At 37.3% G+C, this 27,265-nt stretch overlaps 1 protein-coding gene across 5 annotated transcripts in view; it reads left to right on the top strand.

The window, feature by feature from the left end:
• The window catches only part of ZNF148 (zinc finger protein 148), a 36,165-nt gene extending 10,689 nt beyond the window's left edge, over positions 1-25,476 (top strand). For 2 of the 5 annotated variants that reach the window (XM_030454675.1, XM_030454677.1), the window contains exons 2-7: positions 10,449-10,794; positions 12,003-12,128; positions 15,157-15,280; positions 15,950-16,033; positions 21,909-22,027; positions 22,328-25,476. In XM_030454675.1, coding sequence (XP_030310535.1) covers positions 10,465-10,794; positions 12,003-12,128; positions 15,157-15,280; positions 15,950-16,033; positions 21,909-22,027; positions 22,328-23,920 — 2,376 coding nt within the window. In that variant the 5' untranslated portion in view covers positions 10,449-10,464 and the 3' untranslated portion in view covers positions 23,921-25,476. Of the gene's footprint in view, positions 1-10,448; positions 10,795-12,002; positions 12,129-12,718; positions 12,791-15,156; positions 15,281-15,949; positions 16,034-21,908; positions 22,028-22,327 lie in introns of those variants that run through there. The other 3 variants (XM_030454678.1, XM_030454680.1, XM_030454679.1) reach the window with 3 other exon arrangements.
• The last annotated feature ends 1,789 nt before the right edge of the window (positions 25,477-27,265 follow it).

Genomic DNA, 27,265 nt, shown 5'->3' on the forward strand with positions numbered 1-27,265 from the left:
TGAACATTGCTTTTTCTTGCAAGTATTTTACCAGGCCTCAGTGAAAGAAAATGGGTATTTCTCATCTTATGGCTGGAGAATTTATGCCTGGGAGTAGGGTGAAACTTTGTGTTTGGTGTAGATGTCCATTGGACTCTCAAAGAGTTGTGCTCTTTTCTGTTTTGTTTTGCTTTTGAGTAAAAGAATATACAGCATTGCATCCATCTTAGTATTTTCAAAGCATTGCTCTTATTGATTTAATTGAAGTCTTGAATATGCAGCACGTAATGTAAATCTGACCTAAGTGGGCCAGGGTAGGCACCTAGAAAATGATAAAAATACAAGTATTAATCAGCTATTTTTAACAAAAAGTTTAGTAGAAATGGCTTGTGGAGACTTGTGTAAGATCTCTGGTAGGATTAAGGGTAGGATCCTATTTTGCAAGATTGCATTCAACTACTTAAATAGCCATGACTTTCTTTTCCTCCTCTCTGTATCTCATTTACACATTCCAGCCACAAATGGAGCAAGGATGGTATAATCTGTCACTAGTTTCACCTGTTTCAATGGAGCAGTTCCACCCAGTGTGCTGAAGGAAACAATTTGATTCAGAAAAGATATAACTATACAAATCCACTTTAAAATATGATATTTTAATTAAAAGCACAGTGCCAGTAGGCTGGAGAGGCTAAATGCAATCAACAAATGTACCTGAGGTGTGATAATCTCTGAAACTTCTACATGCTTACATGCAACTTCTTGTATTCTCCCAGAGGCTTTCATATATGTTTTAGGGATTTTTAAAAAGCTCTCTGGAAAGAAACACCAGACATTCTGTTTTATATACATATATACAGACCTTTGCCAATTGGGGCCAGTAGAGTAACTGATAGCACCAGCAGGTTATCTTCTGTGAAGCAATGCTAAGCATAGTGCTTGTGATGAGAAGAGGTGCTTCACAGATACTGGCAAGTAGGTGAAGAATGGCCATACCTGAGGAATTGAAGGGCTTGTCAAAAACAAACAAAGAAATAAACAAAACCACCCATCACAGTTTAAAAAAAGCAACATGTTTTTCTCTTCTCTTTATTTAAAGATGAAATTATATGAGATGGGCTGAGACAGGCTGTGATTGCTGGACAGGGGAGGGCCTGTTCCTGCACCCTGTTTTGACAGGTGCTTCAGACACTCTGTGTTTATGGTAAATCCACTCAGTAAGTTAACCTGGCAGAAAATCAGTAACTGGAAAAAAAATATTGCCAGGCTGGTGGAGCATATAAACCAGTATATCTTTATATGAGCATCAGTCACAAAAGAGAGGGTGGACTCTCAGAGGAAGGAGGTGGGAGCAGAGCTGCTCCTGTTGATGACAGCAAGCTGTTAGATTGGTTCCCCTCTGTCATGTAATTGCCTTGTTATCACCATCAAATGGAAAAAAAAAAAACATTGGATGTATTATCTGAAATACTTGTACAAATATTCAGCTTGAGGCATACATGCAATACATGAAATTTCACAACATTTTAACTGGTTATACTGACATTATAAACTGCTCAAAGTACTTGAAGGATGCTGGCTAGTGTAGTGCTTTCTTTCCTTCATCTAAATGTCATCTGAAGTCTCCACAATTCAGTGTCTGAGTTGTATAGTGTAAGGGCAGAAGTTCTGCATTTTTCTTTTGAGATTAACTGTACAGTGGTAAAAATTTCCATATAAATTCACACACAACTACTTTCTATTAGTTTATTAGAAGTTTAGAAGTTTATTAGGGTTTATTCTAAATTTGTTGTTAGTGCCACAAAAATCAGTGTGCTGGTTTGTTGTTTTTTTTTTTTCAAGAGAAAAAGTAACATTGTCTATGATTTCTGGCATACTTAAAGTATATTTGCTGAGCTTGTGACATCCCTGTGGATTTTGATGTGTAACTGTGGCTTTGTTAATATCATATTGAAAGCTTTCTGGTATGCACGTTTAATATTAGGTTATGGTTATGCTGGTGATGATCTGATACTGATTTTCAGATAAACAAGGTGGTAAAGTTTTTAACACATGGATAATTTTATGCACGATAAGTAGATTTTCTGTGAGTAATCCTGTTGATTGTAAGAGGACTATTCACAGCTTGCTATGAGTGTAAATCTTTGTGGGATCAGGCCCTGTACTGGCATGTGTTCAGCAGCATGGCACACTTAGAAATAAGGGTGCAACAAGTCTTAATTTATCATATGTTACATTTTAGAATGTGTTAATTTTATGGTCTGCAAACATTTTTGCAATTAATTATGTTTACTTTTTGTGCAAGTCAGCACGTTCCAACTCATTCTTATGAACACTTTTGTGTTAATTTAAAAATTTCTTTTTTTGCTGTGTTTTATTTTTCTGAGTAGGGAGAAGATTTTTTTTTCTTCATTGAAGAACATTAAGTAGAGTATTATTTTTATTTCCTAGACTTCTGTAATACGTTAGAAATAGAGCTTTTGATGTTGTGAGAGCTAGCTGTGTTTCCTTTTATACTGGACTGCATCGGCATTTTAACAGTGCAAATAAGTATCTTTTTTGATGTGAAAATACTCAACGTGTTTCCTAGTCTGATAAGGTTTTTAAGCGGATGTTAGGAACCTGTCAAATTCTAATTTTTTCTTTCTTTTGGAGAGGACTGCATTGATGGCAGTTTTATTCATGGTGATGCTTAAACATAAGTAGTTTTAAGTAAGCTATTATGCCCCATGGAATTGCGGGATTATTTGGGACTTACATATTCCCTTTTAGGAAGAAAGCATTTGAGAATGTAGGTACACTTTTTTTTGGCACAGCTGTTAGGTATGGCTGAACAGTAGCTGCAGCTTGGTTAATTTATGTGTGCACAATGCATTTGTGGAGCAGTTTCACCACAGGCTTTGTTCTAATCTAACCAGTGACTGGTGCTGAAGGAAGCAGTCCTTTTCCCTCCTCCCTGCTTCTTCATTTGTCCATCTCCTGTACACCCTGCCTGCATGTTCCTACTTTCCAGAGCTGATGTGGAGATGTTTTTGTCCATCTTTTTTTCCTAGTTGCACAATGCTGTGCTCAACCCAGAGAAGGCAACGAGAAGGTCTGTCTGGGAGAGAGGTGCAGGGCACTGCCCCTGTGGGCAGGTAGCCCAGGTATAGATTGCTTCTTACAGCTGTATCATTGAAAGTTGGTTTGTTTTTTTTCTAAATAAGAAAATACACCAAATGCCCCATTGCAATGGCCTTGTGGTTGTTTGCTTCCCTATCTGAATTTAATAATGGATTTATTTTTATCTTCATTTTCTAATAGAAGCATATGAACCTCTCGTGTCACGGGAGCAATTTAGTGAGGTCTCAGTTGTAGTTGCTTTTTGTAGCAGTTTGTCTACTTGGACAGGTTTTATGAGCAGTCCCAGTAAAACTGCTCTGATTATATAATGATTGGAAATGTTCAAGCTAAATAGGAAAGTGTCTGTGACAGAAAGCCAAAGTGAATTACACTAAATAGGGAAGGAAAAAAAATTAATCAATTCTGGATTAGCATAAGGATGCTGGCTAGTGTAATTTTGTAGATATATGTTACATTCTACCATTCAGCAGAAATCATAGTGTGACTACAGAGGTGAGCCCTAAGAAGTAATAATATGGTTAGGAGTTTCCAGAGGTTGCCTTTAAGTTTATTGTGTGTACATTTTGTACTAGTAGCCTTTATGCATTTTGTTTGGTCCCAGCATGCACTCCTTTTTTCAAAGGCTGTTGTGGAAGAAAGGATGTGGTAGGAAAGTCCTTGTTTACATCTTCTGTAGCTTAGGTATTTATTCATTAGGAATTTTGCCTTCTCATCTTAAATTAAAACACTCTTGCCAAAAAGAGAAACTAAAATAATGTCATCAGGCTACTTCCAGTGCAAGGTTAACCTGAAACTATCTAACACCTTGAATTGAGCTCAGTCTCAGCTTTTGTGAGGGGTGTCTTGGTGGGTGTTTTTTGTCAGAACAGGATCAAGTTGCTAAAGGCACATTACAATTCCTATTGTGCATCCTGGCTCTTGTGTTTGGGTTGCTCAACTTAGAAATATGGTCAAGGGGAATCTGTGGCTGTGTATGGAAGTAGTGTTTCTCTCTCAAGTCTCTGTCAGAATCCTTCACAAGGAGCTAAGGTTTGACCCAGGAAAATAATTATATTTTTAAAAACTTTATTTTCCTGTCTTTTTCAGCCTTCCTTCATTCTATTTTACTTTGGGAAAACAGGGAGAAGTTATAGGAAATATTTGGAGTGGGTATGGATACAGGAAGTAGCAAATCCTGCTTTTTGTTTTTTTAAAGAAATAGAAGTCTTAAAACAAGAGGCTTTTGCAGGATATTGTTTACAAGTAGAAAAAGTCCATCTTACTTTAAAAAAACAGCAAAACCACTAAATTAGTGCTGCACATAGGAATTTTATTTTTAAAGTGTACCCAATTAGTATCTCTGGGTTCTGTCTCATTAAATTAGCAATTGTTTACTACTTCTTTAAGAATAGAAAAGACCCTTACCATGGTCAGTCGAAGTGAAGGAAACATAGACCATGTGTTTAATCTGGTGGCTAAGAAGTTTTGCCACTTTTCTTCAGGCTCTCTGTTCAGCTTTACTTGGTAGCAGCCACTTTCCTAGCAGGCTTTTTAAAATGCATCAGGGTGTTCCTTTGATTGTATTTTAATTTTTGATTCTGAATTGGTAAGGTCATCACACTTTTTATTTATAATGTTTCTGTTTGAGTGGATGTTTCTTTGATTTAGGAGTATTGTCTTTACCACTTAGCTCTCCAAAGTACTGCACCAGCAATCTTTGGAAAAACTGATGCTACTGAAATGAATAATTCTGAAGTACTGCCATAGGGTTTGGCATTGCAGCAGCTACTGAAATGAAGCAACGTGGTTCACTGGCTGTGGATGTTCTGCAGGCAGCTGTGGGGAACTATATGAAAAGAGAAGGTGCTGGGATGATCTCAGGACCTTTTCTGTGGACTCCCTCCCCTGGCCCTTTCTCCTCCTTCCAAAATGCATGCATACCTAGGAAGCTCTGCCTGTGGATGTGTCTGATGAAATGCTTTGCCCAGAGGATAGGTTTGGAGAGTCTCTTTCAAGCAAAATTGAAACTTTAAAGCTTTTGTTGACAGCTTTTGTTTCCTCTGGGCATATAGAAATACTATATATTAAAAAAAAATCACTCGATTATTTGGTGAGGCTTCATAAAATTTCTGAAATTCCATGGAAAAAGCCTCAGCAATAGGGATAACAATGTTTTATGCCAAGAAACGTGCTTGTATGTGTTTGTATTATTGTATCTACCCTCCAGGTAGTATCAAAAGAAGTTGATATTTATTTCACACGTCTTGCACTTAAAATATTTATTTAATCTTCGCAGGCTTGGTAAAGTGAGCTTGTTTGAATGCTTTTAGCTTATAATTTCTTTATCACACTGTCATTCTTCCTAGAACACTTCTCATCTCCAATTTAAACGATAGGATTTCTTTTATGTGAGCCAAAAGGTGTCAGTTGACAAATCACATGTGTTTTACTGAATCGATTGCAATTGGGATTCTTCTGATTTGAATTAACAGCTTATTTTTGTTTGTGGAGCTTCGTTTTAGAACTACCTGAGTGTCAATTAAATTACACAGAGCACGCAGCCGAACACTCTGAGTTCTCATTGTTTTTTAATGAAAAGCCAGATGCAGTACACTCACTGTACCAGCTTCAGATATGACTCAAGATCATGACTGGAAAACAACTTGAGTGCTTTCAGTTGCATGACTCTACTAAGCCTGCTTGTCAGAGTGAGAAAGAAGCAGCTTCCATACCCTTGCCAATTGAGACAACTAACAAGACCAGTGAATATACACTGCTACCCTGTCTTCTGGGCAGCTGCTGAATGTCTCCAGCTGTCCTAATATTCTGCATGTCACGAGTCTTGTGGTCTCTGCTGGGGAGAGTAGCAGCTCTTAAGCACTGTTAGACACTTGGTTTCTCTATTTGCATTTGCCTGCCTGCCTTCCTGCCAGGAAATAGCTTTAAATCCAGGATTTCCGCAATTCATACCTTATTTGAGAGTGATGTGGCAGTATCCTCCATGTGGAGCAACCTTCTGTGCTGTTTTTGTCAGTGGTTTGGACAGACAGATTAGGGCCACCTTGTTCTCACTGTGTTTGTTCTCCCTGGAAAGTGTTTCAGCATCTTAAGTTCTTGTAGTCTTGTACCTGTCCATGTCATTCCTCTAAAGAATCTATAGTGAGCTTATGTTGTTGTATTTCTGTAATATGGAACAAAAGCATAGTGAACAACAATCTGTGTGGGATGTACCCTGAGCATGGATGAATTTGGGATAAGGGCTGAAATGAATAAACAGATTTGCTTCTCTTCCTTGGAGTCTGTCTTTCAAGCTACATATTTAAAATGCCCTGCCTGAGATGCCAGTCTCAACTTTAGATCTTTGTGCCATCTCTTATCAAGTAATGGCTCCATGGAAGACAGTTTCTTAAGAATTATGGTTCCTTCTCACTTTTCTTACTTGGCATAGGATGTTCCACACTAAGACAATAAATTTATCTTCATTAGGTTCTTCTGGGATGTTGTACAGGATCTCTCTGGGAGATCTGCATTGATGGAAAAAATACAGCCTTGGTGCTGTGCCAAATTTTTTTGTTTGTTTGTTTGCCTCTGCTATTGCTGAGGAACTATCAGTATGGTTTCCCAGTTACTTCCAAGAAATACTTCATGGATTATATAATGTCTGCAGATGGCATAATAAATTTGCATTTTACCTTGAAGATGTGTGAAATCTCATTCTCTTACTATAAAGTGGATTAACTTGAGAGTTAACTTGCCACCTAGCACTACCTGAGCTCACTCAAGATGTTAAGGAATTGTCCATATTTGAAGGCAGGTGCTGTGAAAATCAAGAGTAAGATTTCAAACTTCTTTATGTTAGGATTGCAGAAGAACAAAACAGGACAAATGGCAAGCACGAATCTTCTGAAAAGAAACTTTTCCCATATTTCCCATATTCTTTTCCTGTCACAAGCTTTTTTGGTCCCTAGGATGTGCTTTTTGCATAGAAAGAAAGAATATTAAAATGATATTAATGACATTATCATATATAAACAGATTTATCTGGGTGACTCTGTCCTATACTAGTTGACTGAAAAGCTTCTTTCTGTGGAGTGTCTCCTAAATATTTGAAACTCTGAAAATTCAGACCATCCTGTCTGTCAGCCTTTCTACGATATATTCAGAAATTAGAACCTCTCATGACAAAGAATAGAGACAAAAAATTTCTTCTGCTTCTGAGTTTTGCATGAATTGCTACCAACGTGTTCATGGGCATTTTTTCATGTGTTGGGTGTGTGGTGAGTTGGTTTGTTTCTTTTCTTGTTTGTGTCTTTAAGAAACTGAGTGTATTTTGCTTTCAGAAAGTTAAGAATTAGTATTGATATTTGAAACAAAGTATAATGTAGGATAGCTTGAGAGCTCTTTCAGCTGTTCCTGCCTGTGGCTTGCATTCCTACCAAGTACTCTAGGATTTCACCTGACCAGTATTTTTTTTGTAAACTCAGTGTAGTTTGATGTAAACAAATCTTCACAAATGTTTATGAGATATCAAGAATTTTCAAAATATTTTTCTGGTGAAGAAAAGTATTTGAGAAGTGAACAAATGGATCAAACGTAAAAATGAAATGTGAACATTTTATCCAGGTTTGTAGGATCCAGTCTTTTTTTCAGGTTGGCAGGCTGGTGTCACGGTTTAACACTGGCCCGGCAATTAAACCGAATAACAGACGCTCTCTATTAATCTCTCTCTCTCCTTGATAGAGAAAGGAGAGAGAATAAGGGAGAGAGACTTATGGGTTGGAAACTAAACTACACAACTTTAATGAAACAGTAGTGATAAATAGGTAAAATTACTAAATATATACAAATATACAGGAAAATGGAAACCACATTCCTCCCTCCTTTCCCCCAATAACTCTCACGTCACCACCGAGGCTGTAGGGCAGCCCTGGGAAAGTCCAGGCTGGACTCCTGGAGTCGGCAGCAGTCGGGAACCGGAGGCAGGAACACACAGATATGGGCTGGCACGGATCAGGACCACAGGCAGACGAACGGACAGGATCCTTCCAGGATGCCGGGTGAAGGAAGGGAAGCAGGAAATCAGGAAAAGATCTGGCTCGGCCCTCGTGATGCCTCAAATTTATACTGAGTGTGACGTATATGGGATGGAATACTCTGTTTGGTCAGTTCTGGCATCTATCTTGTCTGTTCCTCCCTAAAGGAGGGTTCAGGGGGGACCTCTGTATCCTCCCCCGGACGGTAAAATGTTTTCCCTCAGAGCTGAGCAGTGTCCTTGGCTCTGCATACCAGTCTCTAGCAGTAACTATAAACATCAAGTGTTATCAATCCTAGGAACACACACTGCCTGAGAAACTTACTGTTAATTTAGCAAGTGCAACTACTTACAAGAGACTTAGCTAAAAGCAAAAGTACAGAAACAGAAAACCACCTTTATCCTGGCCCAAACCAGGACAGCTGGAAACTGGCAGGTGGGCTGTTCTGTATGGTGATGGCCCTGCCAGTCCCAGACAGAGAGACCAAATTTCTTTGGTTATTAATTGTCATTCAGAGCTGTAGGAGGAGGCTCTGGTTTAAAACTTGAATGGAGATGGAGCCTTTTACCATGCTGCACTGTTAGGGGGACAGAAGGTGAAGCTGATGACTAGTAATACACCAACATCACATCTGTATTGTAGTTTTCAGTGCATACAAACCAAAGATGCTGATGCTCTCCTAATACTCCCCAAGATATCACCTTGTGCTCTGGCTGGGTCTGTCTTGTGTTTTCCAACTCTGCTGTGCCTCTGCTCCCATCCCTCTGTCTGCAGTAGCTTGTGTACAGCCTTTGCCCTCCAGCTGTGGGATAAAGGGGTGGAGAAAGGAAGTCTGTCTGTCTCTCTGTGTCTGAAAGAGTAGACCAGAGCATTGTGGAATGAATTGAGGGCCTGGGGAATGGGGTGAAGGAGGCTGACTGCTGTAACTGGACAGCCAGCATGCCAGGGAGTCTTAGAACTGTGCTGCATATGTAATAATAAGTACAATAAGAAGATGATGCCAGTTCCAGCTTCACAAAAACCTGCTGCCCTATGTTAAAAGACAATTAATAATGTCATGACACTTGTTGGAATATTAGGCTTTTGTATCTATCTTTGCAACATAAGTAAATGTAATGGTATTGCTATTCATGCCTGGAATTGATGTTTCCTGACTAATGCTCCTGCTTAGTGGGTGTGAAAGTGAATGCTTTTTTATTAAAAGATCTGACCTCTCTATAGTTTTTATTTGACAAAAATCATTAGCCAGAAAGTTGTGTTTTCATAGGATAGTTGAGTTGGAAGGGACCTTTAGAGGTCATCTAGCACATCCCTCTGCAGTGAGCAGGGACATCTTCAGCTACATCAGCCTGCTCAGAGCCCATTCCAAACTGACCTTGAATGTTTGCAGGGATGGGGCATATACCACCTCTCTGGGCAAGCTGTTCCAGTGTTTCATCGCCTTCAGAGTAAAGAATTTCTTTCTGATGTCTAACCTAAACCCAGGGAAAGCCATTCCCCCTTGTTCTGTCACTACATGCCCTTATAAAAAGCCCCTCCCCTGCTTTCCTTAAGGTACTGGAAAGCCACTATGAGGTCTTACCCAGGCTGAACAACTGCTGGCTCTCTCAGCGTGTCCTTACAGCAGAGGTGCTTCAGCCCTCTGATCATTTTTGTCGCCCTCCTCTGGACTTGCTCCAACAGGTCCAAAACCTGGCAGTGCTGAGGCTGCCAGTACCCACAGTACTCCAGGTAGGGTATCACCAGAGTGGAGCAGAGAGGCAGAACCACCCCTGTCAGGCTGCTGGCCTCGGTTCTAGTGATGCAGCCTTTTTCTCTCACTGATGGATGTGAAGATGTTCCAGCAGCTACAGCATGCCCTGGGGTAGCTGCAGTGAAAGGGCACTGAAAGGACATGGCATTAGGGATAACAGGACCAATATGAAAGAGGCATTTGTAAAAGACAGTCAACATGGAAAAAGGGAACAGAGTAAAAAGGGCACACAGAAGGAAAAAAAAAACCCAAAACCAACAACCCAGTTCTCTAAGGAATGAGAAGGAGGAATTAGCTATCATTTAATTACCTGAATTTTGCCAGTAATCAGCAGGCACCTGACTTGAAACTTTTTATTTGAAAGTGTTCAGTTGTGAACACGTGCATGTGTGTGTGGAAGGAGAATCTTTTCATGTTGAACCAAGATATCCAACTTTTTGCTTTTATTTGGTATCAGTTTTAGGACTGCTTGTGTGTGTATGTCGAGAGCTGACCGAGTTCTGATAAAATGTCTTTTTTTATGTGAAAAAAATTTAAGCAAGAGCACCAATTGTAGATGTTTACTATTAAAACTTTCTTTGTAGGTTGTTGCACTTGAGAATGAACATTGAAGACAAGCTGGGAGGATTATTTCTTAAATGTGGTGGCATAGACCAAATGCAGTCATCCAGGGCTATGGTAGGGATGGGTGCAGTATCTGACCAGTCTGGAGTCTCGGGAGACCGGCAAGAGGCAGTGCTTCAAGATCGGACTATGGCACACCAAGAAATTCTTGCAGCAGATGAAGTGTTACAGGAAAGTGAACTTCGACAGCAAGAGATGATTTCACATGATGAACTCATGGTCCATGAGGAGACGGTAAAAAATGATGATGACATGGATACGCAAGATAGACTTCCTCAAGGGCTGCAGTATGCTGTGAATGTCCCTGTAAGCAATTTCTTTGTGAAATATTGGAGAGAGTACTAGGAAGCTTGATATGGTAGTCTAATCTTACTCTGGCAAGAATCTATTAATTGCTTGTTTGGATTTTGATTATCAAAATATTTATGAATGGATGCTATTTATGAAAATGTTGTTTTCTTCTGGCTGCGGATAAATTTTTCCAATTAAGTATAATCTTTAAGTATCTGTTTTACAAATATTTTATAAGCAGGCTGTTACCATAGAACTAATGCGTTAAAATGTGCTCTTTTAAATATATTTAATGTTCAAGGGTAACTACAAACCAGAATAAATAGAGTTATTAAAAGGTGCTTACTGTTCATACTGCTCATAGTACTATTTAGTTTCTTTTGCTATAGGAAGCATCTTGTATGTTTTTTAAGTATGTGGACGCTTAGCAGTTGCATTCACACTGCAGGTTGGACTGTGACACTTCATACATGACCATAAATAATGCCCCTCCTCGATACCTCAAAGATGGTGTACCTCAGCTTTCCCAGAGAGAATAGAGATGACTTCCTTTTTTGAAAACAGAGCATCTGTCTGTAATGCAGCACATCATCACTGTTACCCTTCAAACATAAAGGATAATTACCAGGGCTTTAAAAGGAGATAGCAATATATACAAAGAATAATCTTTAGAAAGGTAGGATTTTTAAAACACATCTCAGTCAGCTGTAGATCAGGTGATCCAGGAGTTAGAGAAATGTAAGAGTATCATTCTCTTTCCTGAAGTTTACATCAGATTATTTTTTGGAAAAACTTCATTAGCACTATTTTTTTTTTCCTTAAAAAATCCTTCTGTCTTAAATATATAATAAACTATTCTGTTAAATCTTGCCTTGACAACACACGGACTAAAGTAAAATAGGTGTGAAAAACTGAATGGTTTTACAGATGGAAGTGATTTTAATACAAGAACTGATCTCAAAATCATGACAGGTCAGAAGGAAAAAAGATGTTGGGAGATGAATGAAAGGATCCATCAAAATGTCATTCTAGAAACTAACTATGCCCTTTTTATTTAAGATACTTATTATTCTTTTCACTTAAATTTCTGAAAGAATGAAGCCACAAGATAATTCCCTCAGAAAAAGGTTTTCTGTTTCAGCAGTTTGTCATCTTCTAAAATTGAAAAATTGCTTTTCTGTAGTGAGAACCTTACCTGAAACTGGCACTTGGTATCTTAACAGATCAGTGTAAAGCAAGAAATTACCTTTACTGATGCATCTGAACAACAGAAACGAGACAAAAAACAAATACGAGAGCCAGTAGATTTGCAGAAAAAGAAGAAAAGAAAACAGCGTTCACCAGCAAAAGTAAGACATTGATTTGGCAAAACCAGGATTAAAAGAACCTGAAGATTTGGTTGACTATGACTAATTTCATTAGCATTTGAAACAGTTAGGCTGGAAATTGTTTGTTTGCTCAGTAAAGATGCAGTTCTGAAGTTCACCAGAGACCCAGAACAAAACCTGATATAACAGTGTTTTTCTTTGAACTCTTTTTAGCAACATGAACCCTTGACATATTTTAATATCTGTCTCTTCAGGCAGTTCTTTCTCCAAATTTTTTTTTTTTTCAAATTATGAGTCAGTAGCTTTGTAGACAATTTATAAACCATTACTCTGTATCTATCTAATAACAGTTGTGCTTTTCTGTGAGCCTGATAATTTGATATGCTTCATGCATAGTAGTGAAAAGTTTCTAAAAGAAATCTAAAATGGTAGTTTTGAAAATTCTAAAAATTTTACTAATATATACAAAATAACTCACCAGTAGGTAATTCCTGTGGTCATAACCATCTTCATATATGTATTTATTTATATCAAAAGATTCTTAACCATAGCTGCTGGTTTGTTACTTCAAAATTTGTTTTGTAGATCGATTCATGAGGAGTTTGTATCCCTGTATGTCTGAAAACAATTTTCTTCTATTGAGACGCACTTCAGATAGAACCAGAATCATTTCACCTCATGAGGTAGCAGTGTTATATCTTCTAGTAATTCCCCAAAACCAGTATAAATCTTCAGACTTAAAATATAGAACATATGCAGGCTGCTCTGATAGGCAAAAATCAGATATGTACAATCACACAGAAGCATTAAAATTTAAGCCTACTCTGGACTCAACCCAGACTGTGTATACATTGAGGGAAAACTCACCCTAATGCCAAGAAAAACTCCAAACCCTCATTTTGGCCTGGGAGAGGGACCTCTCGGTCCTCCTCAAAGCACTATCAAATCAGGTTGCACCTGTAGTATTCTTTAAAAGTGGAGAAATTTTTTTAGGTTGGGTGTGGAAGCACATTCCCAATCTTGTGCATCAAGATTCTTCTCCCTTTGATAGAAAAAGGAGATCTAGGCTGAGTACCTCCACAGATCACTTCCATGGAAACATTGCAAGGTAGGAGGGGCATGTGTCTCTTTCTACAGACATGTACTTGCATGCTTCCTTTTTATCTCCCAATCTGTCAGGGTTAGTCTTTTGAGATGACAGAATGATCAGGAGAATTGTTAAACAGGTTATTTTTCAGTCTCTTCCACTTCTTTCAGACTTGTCAGAGTAGAAAGGCAGCAAGAAGCTGAAGGACTGACGGAAGGACTGACTTAGGTGATAGACTACTGCAGTTTAAGTTAGTTATTCCCAGAGTAATAGGACTGATTTTTCATCCAAATGGCAGCTGGGACTTTTACAAATGGAAGTCAATTAACATGCAAAACCATTTTAAATTTTATATTAATATAGTCAAACAAGTAGGTTTTTTGAATCCTGTCTACTTCTCCCTCTTCATGCACACGGATACACACATGCATGTACAGACACACACGTACACACACAGACACAGACACAAGCTTTTTAAGCTTTTTTTGTTGCTCTTACTAGGAAGACTGCACTGACAAAATTAACTTCCTTGGTTTAAGAGCTTCTATAATGATTTAATGCAGTACAACAGCCCAGATTTAGGATAACCGAAATTAAGTCTATTTTCTGCACAATTATTTTTAAATTTCAATATAATATATGAAAAACATTTAGTAACATGTATTTAAATTTATTTTAAATAAACAGTTAGTGTTTCATTAGCTGTATGTTACAGAACAGAGTTTTTATAACTTTCTGTATCTGTAACTTACTGGAGCTGTAACATCCCAATCTTACAAACGTATGAATGTACTTGTCCTTCAGAGTGAATGCACAAGAATTTGTTAGTTTGAAATTTTCACTCTTGCTGAGTTTTGATACAGCTGAGTTAAGAATTGTTTAAGTAGATCCTATAGTATTTGCTGCTATTTAAGAGATACTGTTTTAGTTATTGACTTTCCCTTTCTCATCACCGTCATTATCATAAAACCTAAAACCTTGTAGCTAATCAAATCACAGATGTGTCTCCCCAGCAGACTTTTATTTTTGTTAATAACAAGGGACTAAACTGTTTTACTTAAGGTTATTTAAGCTCTTCTTTATAGTAAGTAAGTTAAGTAAGAGTTTTGGAAATGTAATTTGTTTACTGGTTTTCTTACTCTCTTGCCAGAGATAGTAGAGAGTTGGGGATTTGGTATTTTTTTCTCTTTTTGAGAAATTAGAGAAAACTTGTGATGAGCTTTATTGAATGAGGTAGATATGGTGCAATTTTTAAATTTAAGTTTTCTTCAACTTTATATGGAAATAGTGGCTTTGTTTGACAGCAGAGCAACTGAGTGGCAAGCTGAATTAATCAGAGATATGCTCTAATTAGGTATATTGAGTGAGCAATATTTTATTGAGTGAAAAAATTGAAAGGGGAGAAGAGTAATATTTTCTTTGTTGTTTGGCTTTGGGGTTTTGTTTTTTAAGATAACTATTTTGTCTCTGAGACTGCGGGTATTATGTAGATATAAATAATTTGTATTACTATCTTGGATAAGTTTTAATGCCTTTTAGCAAACATTATTAGTTATGAATTATAGAAAAAGAATATAACTTATGCTTTAAAGTATGATTATCCATGGTTTAGTGCCTAGAGGTGGTTTGGTTACTCTGCATCCTTTCCAACAGACGGAGAAAGTAAACAACAGCATATAAAGTGCCTGGGCTGTGAACAGGGGAGCTTTAAGCTGATTCTCCATGAGCTGCCTTTGTCTCCGTCCTGTGGAAATGTCTCTTAATACACGATACACAAGTTGGATTGCACTGCAATTGGAAATGTGTACTAAAAGCCTAACCCATAGCTTTGTAGAAATTAGCATTGTTTACCTGAATTATTTAAGTTTTCTGCATCAAAAAAATTAATGTTTTTTTTTTTTTTAGTTAATAAGACATCTTTAGAGGGTAGTGTGAGAACAAATTTTACTCTTTTTAAAATAGATCCTTACAATAAATGAGGATGGATCACTTGGTCTGAAAACCCACAAATCTCATGTTTGTGAGCATTGCAATGCTGCCTTTAGAACCAACTACCATTTACAGAGACATGTCTTCATTCATACAGGTACTGCTTGACTTCAAATTTGTCTTTTCTACTATATAAAGAGTTGTTTACTTATGTTAAAAATGTTTTCAGCTCTATGCGAATTTCAGTTTTAAGAGTTTACCTAACTTGGCATCTAAGCTTAGAGATTCCATGCACCAAAGTGTCAAAAGAATACCAGAAAAAAAAAAAAAATCAGCATATATTTAATGAACGGAAGACCTAACTGTTTACAAGGTTTCTTTTCTTTCTTTATCAGAAAGTAATGGGTTGACTTGTAGCCTAAGTGCCAAAATTGACCCCTTTGTAAAATGTGCTCCGGCTGCTTATTTGCCTGATGAGGTATCTCTCTGGTTTGGAGAAGTGCAAAAGGTACTTAACTATTATAACAGCTTGCCAGTATCCTGAATGCAGTCTTATGCCAGCATCATGATTGATCTTGTTCATGAGGAAATTACAGCCATTTCAGACCACTCTTCCCTGCTAGTCTTAATGTGACTCTTAGGGTCATGGAAAGAATTCTGCAGTTCATATGCTTAGTAAGACCTAATATTTTTGGTATGAGAGTATTTTTGGAATTCGCTCAGATGCTGGTTTTTTTAATAGACATTTGAATATTCCTCAAAAGTAGCTATCAGAAACAACAGTGTGTAGTTATTAACTTATGGATGTGGAATTATATTGTTCAAGGTGAAAAACCATTTCAGTGCAGTCAGTGCGACATGCGTTTCATACAGAAGTACCTGCTACAGAGGCATGAGAAGATTCATACTGGTGAGTATAGTGCCTTGAGTATCTTTACTGGCGTGCTTAAAAACTGTTTCCCCACTCAGGCCAGGTTCCTGGTAATAAGTATGCAGCCTAAAACCCTGTTGTCATTTGTTTTAACTTAACAGATGTTATAAAACTTTTAAAAAGAAATCAGTTTTGTGCTTTCAACTTGCTACACTTTTCTTGGGCTGTAAAGTGAGTGTAAACCCTAGTAAGCAAATCCAATTGTAGTATTCTGTAAATAACCCCAGGGTAGCAAATCCTGAAGTTTGTGCATTTATAAAAGTTGAGGTTTGTTAAAAAGTTCTGTCCTGTGTTAAGTTAATTCAGACAATTTAGAATTATATTTAAGTTGATTTATTTATTTGTTTGTTTTGGAATTTGGTGGAAAAGTGCCAGGACTAAAATGGACAAAATGCCTAACCCCAAAGGTATTAGTGTCAGTTTTACTTTTCACTTTTTTTTCTATCTCTTTTTCTTATTTTCTTTTTTTTTTTTTTTTTAAGAAAGGTTTAATTCAGAAGTGTTCTAAAAATAAAACCTTAGTATAAAAATATACAATATAGGTCAAATAAGGCCTGAAATTTAAACCAAAGTGAGTTAAAGTTTATACATGTTTATTTTTTTATCTTCTTGCACTGCACAAAACCACATTCTTTAACAGGTTTGGCTTCGTTGGGTTTTTTTGCATTTTGGTGCATGGCCTTTCAATCCCTCTTTAAATATTTTGTAATATGGTCCCTTTGGACTAGATGCCAATTTCTCAGCCTCTTTCAGAAAAGCAGAGCTGATGAATGTGCACAGTGTTTCTTGGCTGTAGCATTTAAATAGATATGAAAGCTACTAACATGCAGTGCAGTGTGTGCATGTGTAAGAGTTGAGAGGGAGAAAAAACTCCTGCAAAATGAATTTTCAGAGCAGCCTACAGGGAGTTACATGCACAAATACCCTGTTGTTTATGGGATTTTTGTGTCCTAGGTTGCCATGAGTCCAGACTAAGTAGGTTTCCCTCAGCCAGTCAGCTACAGAAGAGTCCTCCATTCTTCTGTCCAGTGTCTTTGTTCTGCTCTTAGTCTTTCCTCTGGCTCTGAATTGGTGAACCATGCTGCCTTCACTTTGTGTAGATATTATTCTTGAAAAGAATGCTCATTCACTCTCTTCTGTCTATCTGGCCACTCCATCTCACACCCTCCCCTCCCCCTAGAACAAAACAAAACAAAACCAAAAGCAGCAAACAATTAAAATGAACCCCCAAATTTAAGTGTAGTCTTCACATTTTTCAGATTATTTTTTTTAAAAATGAGGATTATTCCCTGTATGTGGCTTTGAAAATGAGAGTGGGCAATATAATTAATTAACGCTTGACTGCAAGTATTTTATAAAATGAATGCAATTTTTTTTTTTAATTCAGCTTTTTAGCTCTAATCAGAGTTCAGTGTTGATTGTAAGTATTGGAGGGAGGGTGTGGTGGTTGTTGGTTGCAGGTTTTTTTGCCAGCTCTGACATACACTGGTCTTTGTTCAGCAGAGACATTTAACAAATTAACCATATTGTTATCTGACTTTTTAAATAACTATGTTTCCCTCCTCCCCTCAGCATTCTGAGGAGTAGTTTGGTTGTTTCTCAGAAAATTCAGGATGGTGATTGTGAGTGTTATCCTAGGTTACAAGTAGTCAGGAGAAAACATTTAAGACCCTGCTTCCAGAAGTGGAAGAAGCCTTCTTGAAGTCCATTTGCTTAGCAAGTGTTTGACTACTGCTTAATTTTTTACTTGGTCCAGTAACAAAATATCTTAGTTGGCATTTTACATACCTGTCCATGCTCTCACTTCCATTTGACAGAATGGAGCTGTTTTGTGTAGCATTACCCTGTTGTTGGACTGCATAACTGAACCCATCCAGGAAAACTAAATTTTCATCAGTGAGTCTATGTTTCACTTTGATGGAAGCAAAGGAAAGCTCTTTTTCTATTATTCATACTCTTTTTAAACGTATTTTTTATATATTCTATATTGCATTTTTTTTTCTTTTCCATTTTTATCTCTCTGCATAGCTGCTTTTAGCACCAGCTTTTGTACAGTGTTGCAAACACTGATGGAGAACAGGATGTTTCTTACTCTTAAAGATGTTTATCAAATTTTCCAGTTTATTTTAAGCTAAGTGCAGACTGTGGTAACACTTAGAAGCCCCATTTTATGCCTCTTACAAGCCCTGAATTTACAGCTGCCTAGGATGGTCCCGGTGTAATTTGAATTCAGTTCTCTCAACCACTCCTTCAAAGGAAGATATGAAGGAGGTAGAAGGCAATCAATGAACAGCCTTATTCTGTGTAAATAATTAAATGGTTGTATCTAAAAGCAGACATTGCATTAATACTCAAAATAACACTAGAAAATAACTGCATGTAGAGGAGGGCAGCAGTGCTAGAACCCTGCTGCTAAACTTGTCACTAATGGTACAGAAAAATCACAGTGTCAGTTGTAAGAGAGGGAAAACTCTTTTGTACACAAATATTATCATAGTTTGAGTTTACTAGGCTCATGAAGATGATGAATACTTGCTGGTTTGTTGTTGGTTTTTTCCAAATATGTCTGCTTTCCTTTGCCTTAGAGATGTTTTTATACACCTTACCCACTCATGCATTCATGTGTTCCAATTCCATAACCCACAGTAGTTTCCATTTTAAACACAATAAGTGAAATTACATTTTTTTAAAAAATGAAGCAGCACTGGGGCTAACAATTCAAGTGCCTTAGTATTCACCCATGCTGCTTTTTTAGGGCCTTTTTTGGTATTTGTATTTTATCTCTAGATTTAGTTTGTAATAGTTGCAGCCTTTGTACAAATAGCACTTGTAGTACACTTCATAAATAGTTCTGATAGGTTTCCAGCATAGGCACAAAAAATAAGCTGGTTTCATAAATAATGCATATAGTTATTGTATTTTTAAAATGTTACTGTTTTGTTTTTGTTTTTTTTTTTTTACATCTGATTCTTTCCCACTCACCAAGACATTTCAGAAAAATATGTCCTGGAGTCTCCCTGCTTTAGCAATATGTTATTATTAGTGATCTCCTCCATTTGTGACAGACCCTGCTTGAAAAGTACTACAAATTTTCAGAAGGCATCTGAAGTTTCAAGCTTCTGCTAGGAATAAATTATTCCAGAAAGCATATCTTCATATTACTTTTTAATCTTTTTCTAATGATATCTTCCTTATGAAGATTAAAGCAAGAATTAAGTGTGATATCAGTTTCACAAAGTGTTTCTTAATCTCACATCCAGAGTCTTCTGGAGTTCTACTGAATAATATTACTTTCTGTGTTGTGCTGAGTAATTCAAGGGCAGTGTCCCCAAACTTTTCTTCCCATTGAGGCATGGCCAGAAGTGCCTTTGTGTACATATTTACAAAGTCTCCCAAATAGCTGGTGTTGTAGTACTCTACAATGAAAAACCTCAGATGCCCTGTTTGGCCCTATTTAAGCCTTGAAGAGGGAATAGACAGCATGGAAATCCCCCTGCCAGTGCAAGTAGAGAAATATTACAGAACTGTGTGAGAATTCCCTTGCAGGAATGGATGTGAGGCTGGAGGTAAGTGCAGCACTGATGCATTCTGCATTTCAGCCCTCTTGGGGTAGCAGCGTAACTCCTTAGAGGGCTCTTCACAGCTAGAACAGGACTGAGCTGTCTTGCTTCTCTGACTTGGTTTGGCTTCTGTAAGGCTCAGGATAGTTTTCATCCCAAACAGCTGCTCGTTTCTCTAAAAAAAAAAAAGTTGAATATGTGAAAGCAAACTTCCAGGCAACATAAGGAGAGTTGTTCAGTGAGGCGACTTAAAAGAAACACAGAGGAGAATAGTGGAGCAAAGGGGAAGAAAACAGTAAGTAACAAGGTTTAAGTAGCTGGCTTGGGGAATGGAAGGGTTCCTGTTACATAAACTGGAACAATATCACCAAAACCTGTTGCCTTATCTTCCCAAAAAATTAAAAACTGATTGGAATTGGATTCAGGAAGTCTCAACAGATTGGGTGCAAGCAGAACACCATAGTAGTGAAGTCATAATGCCTGACAAATAAGGAAAACATGAGGAATGTATTAAAAGTTTAAAAATAGGAAGATAGGAAGATGTTCTTATAGACAGCTCTAGAGAGGATTATATGACTATCATTATAATTTATAAAGGGTGCTCAAAAAACCCCAAAATTTTGTGGCTATTTTAATAGGCAAGAAATGGTAACAGTTAGTCTGACTAAATGAGAGATGAGCTGGGAAGCTGAAATTGTGAGCCTGTAGAAAAAGAACTAGTGGAAGTTGAGAGATGGTAGGAGAGAAGATAATTTGGTTTAGGAGAGAATACATTGGAACAGTTTCATTCAAAAAAAGGGATTGGCTGAGAAGCCACATGGAGAGGTAAGAATTAATAATTGGAATTAGAGCATAGGCTTACAAAGAAAGAGACTTAGAAATTGCTTGGAATTAAGAAGATTGAAACTCTAGGTGTAAATGATCTGACTAGAAGCAAATGTGTGGGTGGTACAGATGTTTTCCATTCTAGTTTCTATAAATACTGGCATCTTATTTTAAGGTAACTTATTTCCATTTGTAAAAGAATGTGGCTGAACAGATCTATTCTAAATGGAAAATATGCACTCTAACAAAACTTTAAATAAGAAAATAAAATGCATTAACATTTTAATAATCAATTATTAGCAATAATTTAATGAAATCAGCTAATAAAATAATTTAAAAAAATAAATCTACCTCAGAAAAATAGAAATATGCCTGTGTCTGGGAACAAAAAGTAGATGGTGTACATCCCAAAAATCAGTGCAGTACAGTATCAAGAACAAAGAGGACGTTGACAGATTCTTCTAGGACACTCCTTGATGTCTATGTCAGTTGAAAAGAATTCATAGTAAATGTTAAGATGAAAAATTACTGTTGTTCATGGTGAGTTTTATTAAATAACAGTGAACTTTGGTAAAAGCAAACCTGACTTTTCATTGTACTTGGGATTTGTAGGTTTTGTTAGAGAAACCTAGAAAATAAGTATATCAGAGGGAAGATGCAAGGCAAAAGTTAAAAGCAATATAAAGTTACTGCATGTCCTGAAAAGATCATAGCAGGGCTTCTTTGTGAGGAAAAAAACAAGGGGAGAACTGAAGATGAATTCAGGGCAATGAATATTGTCTGAACAAACACCTCATGAAAGTGAAACATAGCCCAAACAAACAAAACAACCAAACAGAAAAAAAGTGAGTTTCCTAGCATCTGTTCTGCTACAGAGGTTTCTTGTTTTCATCTTAATTTTTAAAATAGATTAATTTTTAAATTATTTTTAAAAATGAAAATAAACCAAGTATTGTTTCCAACAAAAATGTTAGGATTTGTTTCAGAGCATTTATTTCAATTATAAACAGAGTTAAGGGGAAAAAAACTATGGAAAATGCAAAGTATCCTACAAAAATTTTAAATTAAAGCTTGGAAATTGACAACTCACTTCTAGAAGGGATGGATTTGAGTTAAATGGGTTTTAGAAAGTTATGTAGCAGCAGTTCAGGAAGGCTGCCTTTGCTGTTCTTAATTTGTTAGGTTTAAGACAGATATCTGCACCTTCATTGGAAAGAAGGGGAGATAACCTACTTTTAGAGGTTTTTAGTGTAAAAGCTTACTATGATTTTGAAGTATCAACTACTGAGTCTTGGGACAGTAGTGATGTGAGAAAGCTTCATGGTGGTTTTCAGTAGCAACAGACTAAGCTCTTCTCTAGGATTTCTAATAGAGAATGTAGTATTTGACCTGGTGATTGTATGGAAGAACACAAGATTTATTTTTTTGGATTAATATTGCTATGTTTTGGGCTTTTTTTTCCTAATCAGGTGAGAAGCCATTTCGTTGTGATGAATGTGGTATGAGGTTTATTCAGAAGTATCACATGGAAAGGCACAAAAGAACTCACAGTGGAGAGAAGCCTTACCAGTGTGAATACTGTCTGCAGGTAAGATGATTCAGTGAAATCTTTCCCACTTAAAAAAACCCAAACATTGATCAGTTCCCAAGTAGTGCAGGTAGGACTGTGGGTTGTCTTGGTGCCCAGGTGTAGCAGAGTCACAGCTTGATTTTATTGATTATATAAATGTTGTTTGACATTAGAAACTGGTAAAATGGATGAGTTGTGCAGTAAATTTGTTAGAGCTAAAGGTTTCTTTTTTTTTCTGCTAATACATTTATTTTTCAATAACAACAACAATAATAACTAAAAATAAAATAGTAACTAATACTAAAAATGTTTTTGCAGTATTTCTCCAGGACTGATCGTGTGCTGAAACATAAACGTATGTGCCATGAGAACCGCGACAAGAAACCCAACAGAAGTGCCACCAAAGTTGGCTTTTTGCCATCAGAGGAAGATTCCGGCTTCTCTACTCCTATGAAAGACAGCTCCTTGCCAAAGAAGAAGAGGCAGAAAACGGAGAAAACAAAATCTGGGGATAAGGAAAGTGCAGACAAATCGGAACAGAAGAAGGACAAAAATGACTATTTGCCTTTGTACTCTTCCAGTACTAAAGTAAAAGATGAATACATGGTCGCGGAATACGCTGTGGAGATGCCGCACTCTTCGGTCAGCGGGACGCACCTGGAAGAGGCAAATTCTGGAGAAATACACCCACCTAAGCTTGTGCTCAAAAAAGTGAACAGCAAGAGGAGTCTGAAGCAGCCACTTGAGCAAAGTCAAACCATTTCACCTTTATCTACGTATGAAGACAACAAGGTTTCAAAGTATGCCTTTGATCTTGTGGATAAGCAAAGTTTACTGGACTCTGAAGGTAATGCTGACATTGATCAAGTTGACACGTTACAGGAAGGGCCCAGTAAACCTGTACACAGCAGCACTAATTATGATGATGCAATGCAGTTTTTAAAGAAAAAGAGGTATCTACAAGCAACTAGTAATAACAGTAGAGAATATGCCTTGAATGTAAGTACCATAGCATCTCAACCTTCTGTAACACAGGCAGCTGTGGCCAGTGTCATTGATGAAACTGCTACAGCCTCAATATTAGACACACAAGCACTGAATGTTGAAATTAAAGGTAACCATGACAAAAATGTCATTCCAGATGAGGTACTACAAACTCTGTTAGATCATTATTCACACAAGGCTAATGGACAACACGAGATATCTTTCAGTGTCGCTGACACCGAGGTGACCTCCAGTATATCAATCAATTCTTCTGAAGTGTCCGAGGTCACCCAATCTGAGACAGTTGGAACAAGCTCTCAAGCTTCCTCATCAGACAAAGCTAGTATGTTACAAGAATATTCAAAGTTTTTACAACAAGCTTTGGACAGAACTAGCCAAAATGATGCCTATTTGAACAACCCGAGCCTTAATTTTGTGACTGATAACCAGACTCTTACAACCCAGCCAGCATTTCCTTCCATGGAGAAGGTCTACACATCCATACCCGTCAATAGCTTCCGATCGGGAATGAACTCTCCGTTGAGAACAACTCCGGACAAGTCTCATTTTGGACTAATGGTTAGTGATTCGCAGCACCCTTTTCCCTTTTCAGGTGATGAAGCAAATCATTCTTCTTCCTCCTCAACACAGGACTTCTTGGATCAAGTGACTTCTCAGAAGAAAGCAGAGGCACAGCCTGTTCATCAAGCATATCAAATTAGTTCCTTTGAGCAGCCCTTTAGGGCTCAGTACCATGGGGCAAGAGCTGGAATATCATCTCAGTTTAGCACTGCCAATGGACAGGTGAACCTTCGGGGACCAGGGACAAGTGCTGATTTCCCAGAATTTCCCTTGGTGAATGTAAATGATAGCAGAGCTGGGATGACTTCTTCACCCGATGCCACAACGGGCCAGACTTTTGGCTAAGAAATATTTGTAAATAATACTGGCACTTTAGAACACATTTGTTAAAAGGGGGCTGCTCTGTATAAGGTGGAGTTCTGTACAGCTTTTAAGAGCGCTATGTTAAAACAAAAGTAAGCTGATACTAGCAAGACCAATAACTGCTTCCTTTCCTTTTTCTTTTCTTTTTTTTTTTGGTTAGTCACCAGTCATTGAACTGCCTGTTGTTGGTGTCCCCATCAAAGGCAGTTTATTATTCACTTGTTTGAATACAGAAAGTATTTTACCTTCTATGAAATTTAAAATAAACAAAATCCCCAGGTAAGACTTTCCCCCATGATTGTTTTGTTACTGGTTTCTTTGTGTGCTTTGGGAGGACAGTTTGTTGTCTGATCCTATTCATTTGTCATTTCTAAGCTTGTCAGCATAGTCATTGCTCTTCAGCAGGGAATCAACATGTACGAAACACACAGAATAAACAGTAAGTTTCAAAGTGAAGAGAATATGGCTTTAAAATATGGCATTTTATAGAAAAATAATGTTTCTTCCATCTCTTGCAAAAATAATTTTAGATCATGTGCCCTCTAGTTCTTTGCATTATCTTGCGTTGTGTTTGGAGGAAAAAATTAATTCTGATAGACTAACCCTACTATTTAAAAGTCTAATTAATTTAAAAATACTTTTAAAACTTTTTTAAGCAAAATGCCTAACTGCTAAAGCCTTTACTTCATTCCTGAAGTAATGTGTATTTCTTTGTACAGCTGAATCTAGATGTAACTTTTTAATTACTTTTTCATATGCAGATATCAAGATTTTGAAGTTTTAGTTAAAATACGCTGTAGATTACATTCCCAATTGCATAATGCTTACACAAACTGTGTATTCCAGATTTAAAAGCTTAATTGTACCTTACCCTACATACTCGGAATGGTTAACATAGAGCACTTAGCCAACTTGATGGTTTTTAATGTCTCAAAAAAATAAAACCATTTTTAGGTTTGATACGGTTGCATCACTTTCATCTCATACAGTTCCAATAATTCATTTCTCTTTACATCAAGATTGGGTATTCTTAGCTTCTGTAAAAACTGTTTTAATTCCTTGTCTAGAATTGAGACAATTCAGATCATTAAATTGACTGAAGTATCCCTGAAAGCTGAAGAATTGGGCATTCAAATTCCCTGTCTTTTTAGCGTTTGCTTAGTGAAAATCATTACAATTTTCCCAACCAGAACCACTGAGTAATGCTAGTGAACAGGATTTCTTTTTCCAGCATAGGTGAGTGATCAGATGTTTTCGTTGCATTTCACAGTATAAATAAACTGCAAAGTTTATCCCTGTACCATGAATATGTTTTTTTGAATAGTACTTTGTCTTGAAGTATGCAGTATGGTACGATAAGTAGTTCTGTGTGCATTTTTAAGGTGGTAAGATTTGAGTAGCATAACTATTGTGTAGTTTAAGTTAACAAGTTACAGATTTTTGAACTGTATGTTCATTCTATTGCACCTTCCCTAAAGGGACACTGTCTGGTAGTTTTAAGGCAGTTTAAGCCTATTGTGGGCTGATTAACCAGGGAAAAACACACACACACACACACGCACACACATACGTGTGTGTATATATATATATATATATGTATGTATGCATGTATACGGGTTTTTTTTTTGGTTTGGGTTTTTTATAGGATTACATCTGTCCCTTGACAGCACTATTTCTAGCTAGTATCTCTCAGATGAAGCTATCAGCTAGGAGAAGAGACTATGTCTGAAGGGGCTAAAATATATCTTGTCTTTTAAGACAGGACTTAGGCAAGACATTCAGCAGTTCCCACTTCTTCCCAAAGCAGGAGCAGTGTTTTTCTTAATTTTCATTACTAGGAAACTGACCCACTCCATCTGTTTTCCCTAACGGGATCACTATTAGATCACTAACTTCACTTGGTACCATTCAGGGAGAAAGTGCACTTGTTATCAACAGCTGTCTTCTCACATTGACGAGAAATACAATTTATGTAAATTTCTTGGTTAGTACTTTTGTATAAGGAGATGGGTTCTGGTTCTGGTTGGATCCATTGACCCTGTATATGAGATAGGAAGGTGTTTCAGTGTGCTTTGACTTACCAGTAATTTTGTCTGCATATTTGGCCTTGTGTTAAGAATGAACATGAAGGGAAAATAGTAAATTCCTTAAGGATTTTAAATGATAAATGTAAACAACTTTTTTTTGAAAGAATGTTTTTAAACTGATTCATGTCTCTCTGTTTTTCTTCCTTTATGGTCAGTTTGGGTTTTTTTGACTTTCCATTCCAGTTTGCAGAGATACAGTACTTATGGCCCCTGTATCCAAGGAAGCCACCTCTTGTAGCAGGTTTCATTTTTGATGTTTCATTTCCATGACATCCCACCTTTTGCTGCCTGAATAATACTGTGTTGGCATCTTTGTTCTAGTGCCCTGTTGTTCCAAGTAGATTACCATTAATAGTGCTGTTCAGTAAGTACAACAGGCAGCAAAAGCCAAAATAAAATAAAAGGGCTAGATTATTATTGCACTTTTCTGGCCTGGTAGGGAGGTAAGAGGAATAAAGCCTGCTTCTCCCAGAGGAGATTGACTGGGGTTAATTTTAAAAAATTATTGCATTGTTCCTCTGCTGTGAGAATGTGATCAGAAGGGAGTAGCTCTCAGTCCATGCCATCTTCACACTTAGGAACCACTGCCTGGGTGTGAGTGAGCAAACTACTGAACAGAGTGAAGGAACCTGCTCTTCCCCAGAGCAAAGTGGGAATCAGATGAGGAATAATCAGATGAGGTTACTGCTTATGTTGCAGCTCATTCCCTTGCCTGCTGCTGAGCCACTGCAGCTCTACTCTGTGCCTTAGGACAGGTGAAGTCACCATCTGGCCCCACAGGGGCTATCTCATAGGCATCTTCCACATATCCAATTAAAAGGGTGGTGTGAGTAGCTGATACACTGATGCTTGGAGCTTTCTGTGCTGGAGGAATCCACTGAATATACTGCTATGATTTCCTGAGTACATGCCCTTTTATTCTGGAGTAAGCGTGTATGTAGTTCTGGGAGGTTTACCTAAGTGATAAGCTCTTGCTTGTTTAATAATCCCATTATTTAATTGCATTTTCAACTGCTCATGTTTTTGCTTCTTTTAACCTGCTAGAGGTGCACACTCTTAATATTTTCTGTGTTCATTTTTATTAGCTGTCTGTGTATGTCAGGAAAAAAGTGACTTTGGTTTTCTGTTTGGATCCTTACTGATCATGTTCAGTTGGTCAGCATAAGGCTGGGGTGAGCATTTATATTCCACAGAGCTAAAAACAGACATTCTTACCTTAAAGTCATGTAAGCACTGAACA

This window comes from Calypte anna, chromosome 7, assembly GCF_003957555.1.
Source record: "Calypte anna isolate BGI_N300 chromosome 7, bCalAnn1_v1.p, whole genome shotgun sequence".
Classification (NCBI taxonomy): Eukaryota; Metazoa; Chordata; class Aves; order Apodiformes; family Trochilidae; genus Calypte; species Calypte anna.